The sequence below is a fragment of the Staurois parvus genome, unplaced genomic scaffold, assembly GCF_062004578.1.
Source record: "Staurois parvus isolate SC_StPar_1 unplaced genomic scaffold, SC_StPar_1.0 ptg001032l, whole genome shotgun sequence".
Classification (NCBI taxonomy): Eukaryota; Metazoa; Chordata; class Amphibia; order Anura; family Ranidae; genus Staurois; species Staurois parvus.
Genome location: NW_028318828.1, coordinates 1,446,244 through 1,458,588, shown reverse-complemented (window position 1 = coordinate 1,458,588; position 12,345 = coordinate 1,446,244). Strand labels below are relative to the sequence as shown.

The following is a 12,345-nucleotide window of genomic DNA, read 5'->3' as shown; positions in this document are numbered from 1 at the left end:
TGTGTCCGGGTGGGTATTTTTACGATATGACAGCGTTGTAATTTTTTTTTATTGTGTAGGGTGGAGGGACTATTGTACCATTTATATTTTGATATTTTTAAAAAAATGCATTTTTTTCTTTAAGCCACAGATTGGTTCTCTTTGGGACTTCTTATTGTAGGTCCTTTACTCACAAGTTAGCTTTTTGTCATGTTTCTCATTGGCCCTGAGGACACCACCCTTAACTTTGGGTGAGTCGGCTGTAATATGTGTATATTCATTTTGCAGTGGATCCTGATCTTGTTTTTATTACTTTAGTACTCTTGATTAATTGAAGCTTGTGTCCTCTACTGAACAATAAGGAAATATGGATTTTTTTTTTTACTTGCCCGTGAACTCCTTTTCTTGGAGTACAGTGCAGGACACAAAACACCCTCCCCTCTGTCCAAGTGTTGCCTTCTGATTGCTTACTAAAAAAAATGAGAATTGCTGGGCGTGTTTGTATGGGCTGTCCTTGCAACTTTGTTTGCCAATTTCCTCACCTCAAGGTGGCAGCAAATAAGCCATAAAAGTTGATTTACTAAAACTGGAGAGTGCAAAATCTGGTGCAGCTCTGCATAGAAACTGATGCGCTTCCAGGTTTGTTTTTTGCCAAACTTTAATTGAACAAGCTAAAGTTAGAAGCCGATTGGCTACCATGCACAACTGCACCAGATTTTGAACTCTCTAGCTTTAGTAAATCAGCTCCATAGTCTTGATTGGCCTATCAGTGATCACATGCAAAGTAGTAAGCAAGATGTCACTTCTGACATCATTGCTTACTACGTGTGAAATCTGTAAATGATCAGAGGTCACATGGTACAAGGCTATTCAGAACAGCCTTGTACCATGTGGAAAGCTGTGACCAATCACAGCTCACTCAGTAGTTCTCAATGGCTGCAAGAATGCAGACAGAGAGAAAGAGAAATGATTGCTTTTACATCCTATATGGGTGTAAAAGCAATCGGTGTAAAAAAAAAAATCTTCATCACCCCCCAAAAGTAGTACAGGGTCACCATGGTGACACCACTGCTAGGGTGACAGTATGTAAAAAAAAAAAAAATAAATAAAATGAATAATATAAAAAAAAAATAAATGTCAAAGAAATGTTTAAAAATTATAATTTTTGGTTATAAACTAAGTTGGCTTATTTTTTTTTTTTACTAAAAAGATAATGGAATAAATTTTGGCCAAGATTTATGATGAAATATTATTTATTTGCAAAATTTTATAAGAAAAACACTTTTTTAAAAAATTTTTTTGGACATTTTCATTTACATAGCACAAAAAAATAAAAAATCCCAGCGGTGAATAAATACCACCAAAATAAAGTTTTATCTGTCTCAAAAAAATGGTAAAAAATTCATATGGGTACAGTGTTGCATGACCGCGCAATTGTCATTCAAAGTGTGATAGCGCTGAAAGCTGAAAATTGCCCTGGTCAGGAAGGGGGTAAAAGTGTCCAGACTGGAAGTGGTTAAGAATGTTGAAAACTATATACTACATGGTTAAAAGGGGGAGTAGCCAGTATAGACAGACCCAAATCTTTTTTCTTCTCTCTTTTTCTCTCTCACTCGCTCTTTTTTTTTAATTTAAATACGATTTGATAGGTTTGTGAAAGTCTTCCAGTCTGTCAGGTCTTAACGCTAGATATTGATGCATTAGTAGTATTAGCATGCAATGTACAATTATGTTTGTATTACCTATGTATATAATCATGTGACTAGTAATGCTACTGCTATTATTCTTTATTATTCAAGGACATTTCTAGACAAGAGACTCAGGACACTGAACTTTCAACGTTGGATGTTTTCATTGAACGGTTACCACCCAGCGGAAAGATAACCAAGACTGAATCATTGATTATTCCCTCTACTCGGTAAAGATACCCTACTTTTGACAGTCATGCAGACATAAAACCTATTTCTACCAATCTATTATGTGCCAACTGCTGTCTTTACTTAGCCTACCTGCTTTACTGATCTATTTATCTATATATTTATCTTGTATCGTAGAAAATACTTTATGTAACTTTTAATGTAATAAGTTAATTTTGTGCTGCAGTTTGGACGGGAAGCAAACAGGTCGCCGTGGCAGGAGTACTTCTTTAAAGGAAAGACAGACCTCCAGGCCGCAGAACGAGCGTGCAAATAGCTTGGATAATGAGCGATCGCCTGATACAAGGATTCATCTCCAGGTAAAACTATTATCACTTTTCATAACGCTTATTGCATGTGTGCTTGTCTGTTTCTAAGCTGACTGGTGGTCATGTGCAAACAGATCAGTAGCTTGTTTGGTAAAATATTATCTTAATTACACAGTACGAGAGAGAGGATGGATATTCTTAGACCCTGAGTTATAGGCTGTTATCTTCAGGTGTTTTAGAAACTGCCAAGGTTTTGCTGGATACATCCTCTGGGTGTACCCCTATAACAGTTTCCCACTCCATGAGACCTAAGTTTCGTGCTAGTTTAAGGTGATAGACCTCTTCTACCTCATGGAGAAATCATGCTTTCTTAATTAGTATCATTTACTTTGAATTATTCAACTACTTGCTGTCTTCTAATACAACAATTGATGCAGTGCATCTGGATTCATGCAACCTCTGTAAAATCTTTGGAGCTGTACCCTGACCCCACTGGAGGCATCCTTATTTGTTGCTTCCGATACACTGAATCCTGCTTCAGAGTTCACCTCAGCACTTGGTGCATCATGTGTAGTTAGTCACAGTGTGCTATACAGTTACAGGGCCATGGTCCATATCTATGGAACCCAGACCCTGAAGAAAATCTGAGGTTATGCTACCATGGCAGACAAAGCCTGAACCATAAATATGGATCAGTGACCGGTAAGACAGGTTTACCCTGTACTGGATTCCAGTAACAAATGAACTCTTAACACTGTATGCCCTATGTGCCGAAAACAAGACAACAATCGGAGGAACATCAGCCATCTCTGTTGAGAGAGGCTAATGTTATATGTATACTGTATATAATAATAAACCTTTATTTAAAAAAAAGAAAAGAAAAAAAGCTTTTTTGGAAAAGGTTGTGAAAAAGATTCCTAAGAGAATGTTCCTAAAAAAAAGTTTAAAACTCACAATAAAACCATACCACAGTTGAAGAGAACATGCAAGCGTGGGGGTACAAAAAATAAAATTATTGGAATATTGATCTAATTTAAAACATTAAACGTAAATTGTCTATCATTTACTAGTTTTTTTGGTTTAACTGGTGATAATAATATTCCTATTGTCCTTTAGTCTAGGTCCACACATATGCTATGTGGGAAATGCAGCGTTCCCAGCTCATTTCCCACACAGCAATGCAGTCATGTTTGCAATCTGCTGCGGATAACAGTATAAAGTTAACGACACCTCAAAAGCATCACAAATGCAGTGCGGTTTATCTGCACTGGATAGCATAGTACAAAATGACCATGTGATCCGGTTGTCATGCGGCTCTAAACAAGGTGCCTGCACTTCTTTAGTGTGATGCGTTGCGATTTGAGCCCATTCAGAATGAATGGGTTCATATTGCACCACACTGAATCACATGTGAGTTGCCCAGGATTGCAGCACGGTTCCTGTATGATTCACGTGCAGGTTATAGTGTTAACCAGGCCTTACCATGTACAGTACATACTGTGCATGTACTGTATGTATTTGGAAATAATAACAAGAGTGATTTATAATGAATACAGGAAATGCATTTACATTCTACACTGATGGAGGAGTACTACATTATTAAAAAAGGTTACTGTCTGTTTACATTCAGGTAGACCAACTGATAAGTTGTTACAAAATATTATTTACAGTATCTATTTCGTCATTTAAAGTGACATTAAAGCTTCAGTTTTTTTTTCTTAAAGTGTTCCTAAACCCACAACAGTAAAATCAGTCTGTATAGGCAGTAAAACATGCTTGTTATACTCACTGTGGAACTGAAGGGGTTAATCTTCTGTAATGTGTAAAAAGGATGTTTGACCCTGACTTTTCTGATCCTCCCCTTTATCCAGTGTCCCACTCTTATCTCCAGATAAGACATATTTTGTGCAGTCACTCTGCACATGCTCAGTTTGGTCTGTATTGCTAGAGAGGTTTTTTTTTTCTTGGAAGAGTGATGTGATCAGCACAGGGCCAATCAGCACTGTCCAGACAGAGGTCAGGGAAGAAGAAAACTCCTCCTACAAGCTTTAACCAGTGCTCGGCTGGACACTGATAGACATCACAAGACTAGCTAACTGCTGATGAGAAAAGGTATTTAGCAGTTTATATTTACTAACATAATTGCATTTCCATATACTGTGGGAGACCAGATAGAATGAATGCAGCGTCCTGAGCTTAGTAACACTTTAAAATAATAAATGTGCAGCTCCGATCCGAGCCCCAATCCTATTCTTTTGGAGTACCCTGCTTGCGCTTCTGTCTCCTCCTCTTCGGCGCGTGTCCCCATAGAAAGACACGCTTCTGAACCTCCCTGTCTGCATCAATTGACCAGGCGGCTGGGCCCCACTGCCCTACTCACAACATTTAATTGATAGCAACGAGAGCCAATGGAACCAATCAGTCTGCCCAGTGAGGAGGAAGACGGCGAGAAAGCCACTGCTCTCGTACACATCGCTGGATTAATATCAGGCTAAGGTAAGTATAAGGGGGGCCTAGGGGGATCATGTAGCACACAAGATTTTTCAACTTAATGCATAGAATGCATTAAGCGACCCCCCGGAGCCATTGTGTTAGTGTAAATATTCAGTAGGTTTCTATCCCAAACAAATTAAGACCATTAGTGTCACTGTTGTAGTACAAGGTGAAATGCCTTGGGACACTGTGGTCCCAAGTCACCTTGTTCTATTAGTTGTCAGTGCTCACAAACCTGGTGTGCATGGCCCTAATAGTTCTGCCCACATAGACAAGGCCATAGGGGCCACTTGCCCAATAAACTACAAACTGCTTCAAACAATTAATACATTGTTGCACAATGTTTGCACTCCAGCAAGCACGACGATATGTAACGTGTATCGCAGTTAGTGCATAGTTGCCCCTGATGTGCATGCATGGGGGTGGGGGGGCCTCAAAAATTTGTTGGGGGGGGGGGTTTGTGCTTGGGTGTAACTTTATTTTTTTTATAATTACATAACAAACAAACATTTTTTTTCATCACATAGGGGTCAAAATGTTCCCAATGGGCTAATGTTTTGGTGACAGGTTGTCTTTAATGAGACATTCAAATTCTGAAATATCCTGGGTGTCTCACCTGTGCTCCCATGAATCTAATGCAGTGCAGATCACACTGGTCGGAGAAAGTTAAAAGGGGGCCTGGAAGTGACGTTTTACACATTGCTTCTGGGTTAGCAAGAAAAAGGGGAGGAGTGTGGATGCGTGTCCACTCGGCTCCCTCCCCTCTACCTGGCGGCACCTGCCATGCCAGTCCTGGGTGTTTGCAGACCAGGATACATAGCTGTTGCACATACGCTGGTGATTTTCCCATTATTGGGGGAGTTTGGAAGCAATCGGAGGGCTGCATAGCCATTAGATTACTTACATCTGATAGCCAGAAATCAGCTTTTCATATATATATATATATATATATACATACATACATACATACATACAGTCGGGATCGAAAGTTTGGGCACCCCAGCTAAAAATTTGTATTAATGTGCATAAAGAAGCCAAGGAAAGATGGAAAAATTTCCAAAAGGCATCAAATTACAGATTAGACATTCTTATAATATGTCAACAAAAGTTAGATTTTATTTCCATCATTTACACTTTCAAAATAACAGAAAACAAAAAAGTGGTGTCTGCAAAAGTTTGGGCACCCTGCAGAGTTAATATCTCTTACTGCCCCCTTTGGCAAGTATCACAGCTTGTAAACGCTTTTGTAGCCAGCCAAGAGTCTTTCAATTCTTGTTTGAGGTATCTTTGCCCATTCTTCCTTACAAAAGTCTTCCAGTTCTTTGAGATTTCTGGGCTGTCTGTCACGCACTGCTCTTTTAAGGTCTATCCATAGATTTTCACTTATGTTGAGGTCAGGAGATTGTGAAGGCCATAGCAAAACCTTCAGTTTACGCCTCTTGATGTAATCCCCCGTGGATTTCGAGGTGTGTTTAGGATCATTATCCATTTGTAGAAGCCATCCTCTCTTTAACTTCAGCTTTTTCACAGATGGCATCAAGTTACCATCCAAAATTTGCAGAAATTTTATTGAATCCATTTTTCCTTCTACTCGTGAGATGTTCCCTGTGCCCCTGGCTGCAACACAACCCCAAAGCATGATTGATCCAACCCCATGCTTAACAGTTGGACAGAGGTTCTTTTCATTAAATTCTGTGCCCCTTCTTCTCCAAACGTACCTTTGCTCATTCCGGCCACAAAGTTCAATTTTAACCTCATCGGTCCACAGAACTTGTTTCCAAAATGCATCAGGCTTGTCTATATGTTCATTTGCAAAGTTCAAACGATGATTTTTGTGGTGAGGACGTAGAAGAGGTTTTCTTCTGATGACTCTTCCATGAAGACCATATTTGTACAAGTATCTCTTTATAGTGGAATAGTGTACCACAACTCCAGTGTCTGACAGATCTTTCTGGAGGGATCGTGCAGTCAAACGTGGGTTTTGAATTGTTTTTCTCACAATCCTGTGAGCTGTTCTGTCTGATATTTTTCTTGGTCTTCCAGGTCTTGCTTTAACTTCCACTGTTCCTGATGACTGCCATTTCTTAATTACAATCCGAACAGAGGATATTGACATCTGAAAATAATTTGCTATCTTCTTATAGCTTTCTCCAGCTTTGTGAGCGTCAACTATTTTCAGTTTCAGTTTTCTAGACAACTGCTTAGAAGAACCCATGGTGCTGATTGTTGGGGCAAGGTCAGATGAGTCTGGGCATTTAAAACCTTTGAGATTGACATCACCTGGTCTTCCCAGACGATGGTTGAGAACAATCCTTGACACTGGCAGGTCTCAGCTTTGCAAAGGGGGCAGTGCATGCTATAAATTCTGCAGGGTGCCCAAACTTTTGCAGACACCATTTTTTTTGTTTTCTGTTATTTTGAAAGTGTAAATGATGGAAATAAAACCTAATTTTTGTTGACATATTATAAGAATGTCTAATCTATAATTTGATGCCTTTTGGAGATTTTTCCATCTTTCCTTGGCTTCTTTATGCACATTAATACAAATTTTTAGCTGGGGTGCCCAAACTTTCGATTCCCACTGTGTATATATATATATATATATATATATATATATATATATATATATATATATATATATATATATATATATATGACTATAGCCACCAAGAGTGTGTGTAAAGCCACCCGCTGTCAGGTCTGTACTACGTATGAACCTGGCAGTTACAGGGTTAAACAAGAAAACGACTGCAGCCACCATATCTAAGGATTTTTAAGCTGTAATATGTTATATTTCATTTAATTTCTGTTCATTGAAGGACTAAGCTTTTCCTCCTGCTGGATGGGTGGGATGTCACCACCTTTAGGAGTAGGACATTATGTGCAACTAAATTGAAAGTACTCCAAAAGGGGAAGCCTTCCCCCATCTGTAGGGCTCAGTGTTATCCTAGTGTCCACAGGGGTATGGTCTACAAATTTGTCTTCCACTATTTCTAGATGGATTCATGAAACCTGGATTGAGGCCTATGCCCTATTGGGCTGAGAAGCTCAATTCCCAGTTATTGCACAGTCTACCAGCGTGCTTAGCACGTCCTAGGTGTTTCATCATTCTGCTTCAGTTCAGCTTTAAAAGGCGGCTACCTGGCCATCTGTGCACACTTTTACCATGTTCAACAAGGTAAATTTAACAAAGGAACACCAGGGGGTGCCAGACTGTGTAGCATTATACAAGCTTTAATGGATGAAAATACAACTCGCATAAAAAAAATGGACAACATTCCTGTCATCATTTTTTCCTGTTATGGCCACTCTGCTCACATGGGGTACGCTCCAATCCATGCCAGGAAGCTGAATCATCGCTGGGCAGGTATTTGGATTTTAAGCAGGAAGTGCCTCAATATAGTTCCCAAGCCTCAAGGCTTTAGAAAGGAGCAAGGTGGCTCTGAAATTCATAACCATGCCCTCTTCGAGGTCTGTCGACATGAGGTCACTTCCGGTCTGATGCTGCGTTTCATGGAGGTCCCTGCTTCCTGATACTGCGACACTTCCAGGTTAACATCCAAATACTCCACCAGCAGTGCTAAATGTTAGGACCAGGTCACGGTCCTCAGGATCAACAGGGGCATCACTGTGGGGGTGCAGGGTGCGTACCACACCCGAATTACACCTGCCAGAAGGGTGACATCAGTGGCAGACTGGGCCAGGGGGCAGGGTGGCGATGCCATGTAAAAAAGACTGCACTGGTCTGGCAGGGGCGCCCTGGTATGGGCACTGGAGACACCTGTCTCGCCTTAGTATCTGGAGTTCCACACGTTGTTATTTACTCCTTTGTTGCAGCCAGCCTCTCTCCTGGTCGGTCCATCTGCTTGTACATACTTCAGAGTGTACGTCTCCTTCTCCTTGGCTCGAACATTGTACACAGACATGAGGGGGAACTGGGGAAGAGGGATACCAGTGGTGTAGTCGTGGAGGAGTGATTTGTTGGGGTCATTCTCCCAAAGTACCTCCCAGTACCCTCCACCCCATCTTCTAACACAAGTCCTCACAGAGCACCCCCCAAGCACATAACTCAACCCCCCTATCTCCAACACACTTTCTAGCACAGGTTCGCTCTCCTCCCAGAGCACCCCCCAGTACATCTTTGACTCACCCCCACCTTCTAGTACAAGTCCTCTTCCATCCCAAAGTACCCCCTAGCACATAACCAAGACCAGGATTATATTTAGCCATGCTTCCTAAGCCCCTCCCAATGTAAAGTTTGACCACACCCAATTTTCGCTGTGGCCTCTTTTATGTGTTATATAGGTGAAAAAAATAGGGGGGGGGGGGGAGTGAGAAAGCCAGGGTCAGTAATGGATATAGCAGTTAAGGATGAAACAGAAGCGTAGTCAGTAAACAAGTCAAAGGTCAGTAACAAGTAGTTGCAGGTTGAAATGAAGCAGAACCATAGCCGAGAAAAAAGCCAAAGATTGGTAACAAGTAGTAGCACAGATATGGACGGCAGCAGGAAAGACCAGAGCAAGATGTTGGCTGGAGAGAACACAATATTCTGGCAAACAGCAAGTGCAGAGACATGGCTTAAATCAGGAAGTTTATGGGAGGAACAAAGAGTTCAAGGTTCTGCAGAAAACAAGGTACAAGGCAGCATTGTCCAATGGATCAGACTGGGCGCTATCAATCTCCGTTAGCTCAGGGAAAATATTTACTGCCAGACACAGCAGAGGTCCTGGGGTTCAAGTCTAGCCCCTAACAGTTCCTTTGTTTTGCTACAGGGATTCCTTCAGTCTTTAAAACCTAGCACACACTATGAGATAATTGGATGACTGATCATCCCATTTTCCACTAAAGTGCGTATCATGATGTAGTGGGAATGGTATTGACTTGTAAGAAAATTCTCTGCCAACAAAGGCAAACGTAGCTATGCAGTAGCGTAGTAGAAGAGGAAGTGTAGGGTTGTCGTATGTTTTTGATCTTGCGCTTTTTTTTCTATTTAATTATTTTGCGTACGATAACTGTGCACATTAAACAAAAATTGGACATCATGTTCAAGTACGGTAATAATTTTCTAGCTTGTACCCTTGGTTTTTGTCTTCCGAAAAGTTGGAACTGGCTGTCGAAAGCATTATACTAATGATCAGATATTCGGCTGATCGTTCCTGATAACAAAATTTTCATATTCATTTTCATATTGTGTACAGGCCATTACGGGTGCTGCAGCCAAGTGTGTCAGAATGAGAACTGAATTAACTCTTTATGGATTATGATATACATTATGAGTTTCAGTTCTGCATCCATATTCATTGTTCTCTTGTCTGCAATGAACTCTATGCCATTTTCTAGCTTGTCGGTTAATTACCAGCCTGTAAGGGACCGCCCTGGCGGTACCACTAGCACTCCACTGATCGGATGTTCCCAGCGCACGGAGTCTAAGCCCCAGAGTACTTGTTCACCAGGGCCCCTGATGGTGGGGATGGACTTGGAGTACCCCAGGACCAGGTCGTGACTACTGAGGACACCCGTCAGTGGTAGGGGTAATCGCCAGGGGCTCCCACGGGAGAGAGCCAGGTATGAGGAGGTCTGGAGACCCCGTTGAGAGGGACGGATGGCTGAGCAAGTGCAAGGTCATACAAGCCGGGTCGGTAACTATAGGGACAGTGCGGTACAGAGCAGCGGGCAAAGAATAGTCGGGTCACACGCCAGGTCAGCAACAGCAGGTCAGATCCAATAGGGGGCATTCAGGAGAGAGGTCAGGCAAGCAAGGGTCAAGAACAGGAGAAAACAGCAAGGTCAGGGCACAATCCGGGTCAGCAACTTACTTTAAACAGGTTCACAGGATACAAGAGACCAAAAGGCACTGAATGACAGCTCAGGGCCGTTTAAATATCCCGCCCTGTGCTGTCATTGGTGCCAGGCGCGCGCCCGTGGTCTCTACTGCGCATGCGCGAACCTGGTTGCCGCGGTCGGCCAAGTCCCGGCGCCCGCGTACAGGGAGGTGTACTGCGCCTGCGCCGAGCCCAGCGGCGCGGCGATCTCCGACACAGCCACTCATTGTCTCGACAGTGACTCACCTAGATACCATTGCCTACCTTATTACTCCAGCCTACAGCCAGCCCTTTTTGCTATTTTACCAGTTTAGCTCATTTCCTCTTTGCCCTTGCATGTTCTATGATCTCCAGTGTGTTCCTGCCTATGTTCTTGTGTACAACTCGGTCTGGTGGACTTCATTCCTGAACTGTTATTTTTGTTATTTCATTAAAGGTATGATTTTAACTGCACTTTCTGTCTCTGCCTGGTTTATGGTTCCTGACATTATGCAAGGGCCATGAATTCAGAAGACGCAAGCAATCCACCTAGTTATAATATATTTCCAGATTGGACGAGTAGGACCGCTTGGATCAGTTTGCCATAGCATTTACAAACGCTTCTGATGGGAACTGCTCATCTGGATCTACAGGCTGCCCATGTGACCCTTGAAACTGCTCCATTGTCCATGGCTGTAGGGCTCTTCACCATGAGATAATCTAATTCCAAGTCATTTCCTCACCTCATTACCCAGTTGTCATTGGTTATGCTTGGTTACTGAAGTACAATCCTTCATTTGATTATCGTAGAGCTGAGGTTCTCTCATGGTCGTCACAATGCACTAATACTTGCTTTCAGAAAGTTAGTAGGGTCATGTGCACGTCTTCAGTCTCCTCTTTGCCAGAGGAGTACCAGGAATTCCGTGATGTCTTTGTAGCACCCTCTAGTGTGCTACTAGAGTAATGTAGTGTGTTATAGGCAAAATCACTGTGTATAACTCATGGTAGTTGGGTGAGTCATGTGATTAAGGTTGGGTTATTACAGGTCAGTTGGATGTCTCAGCAGGTTGTGGTTCTATAGCCTCCTCCTGACCCTGGAAGACCATAGAACCTTCCAGAAGTCAGTAAGCAGGAAGGGATGGAGGCCTAATCTGCATATTTATGGTGGGTCCGGCCAATCCCAGGTTTGGAGACCCTAGTAGAGTGGTGGACTGGTCTATAAATATGGGACAGTGAGGCTGACAGAGGAGTCAGGTGGAAGATGGAGTGCTGAGAAGACTGTAGGTGCCTAGGAGTGGTCCCCTAGGTCTGGGGGAGGTGGGGGGCAGCCTCTAGGCTGGGCTTTGACTGGCTCAGGAGGATACATTCTGCAGAGAGGTGCGGGTGGAATCAAAGCCTGAATCATCAGGCAGCAAGGAGGACAGCAGTACCCTCTGGGATCTACAAGGGGAACGAATGTCACATGCAGCAAGTTTTATAAGGATAGCACTGGGCTCCATCCTTAATCCTTGTTCCGGGAGATCTTCCAACAAGCCAGGAGGGCTGTTAGTTCTTGCCGGCTGTATAGCTAGGAGCAGCTCTACAGGGGGAGAGAAGACAGCTCTGCATGTAGCTGCAAGAACTACGAGAGCTAGTTCCTTGCCCCTAAAGGGCAGCTGCTTCTTATCCGCAAAGACTGACAGCTTTCAGGAAAAGAACAGTCCAGGATCTGCCTTTGTACATAGGAAGGAAGTGACCCCATTCTATTGATTCAAGCCAAACTGGGCATCCCATAATCCCTATTCCCATTCCCATATCCCATAGTCTAAGTTAATTTTCCCTAATAAAACAACAAAACTAAACCCATGGACTGGTCATTGTCTTTGGATGCAAGTCTCTGTGAAAAAT

The 12,345-nt window shown here is 42.5% G+C and overlaps 1 protein-coding gene across 6 annotated transcripts in view; it reads left to right on the top strand.

Moving 5' to 3' along the window:
• PACS2 (phosphofurin acidic cluster sorting protein 2) overlaps nucleotides 1-12,345 on the top strand; it is a 1,098,307-nt gene that overhangs the window by 541,012 nt on the left and 544,950 nt on the right. For all 6 annotated transcript variants that reach the window (XM_089657830.1, XM_089657827.1, XM_089657828.1 and 3 more), the window contains 2 exons: nucleotides 1,779-1,897; nucleotides 2,083-2,215. In XM_089657830.1, coding sequence (XP_089513956.1) covers nucleotides 1,779-1,897; nucleotides 2,083-2,215 — 252 coding nt within the window. The remainder of the gene's footprint in view (nucleotides 1-1,778; nucleotides 1,898-2,082; nucleotides 2,216-12,345) is intronic.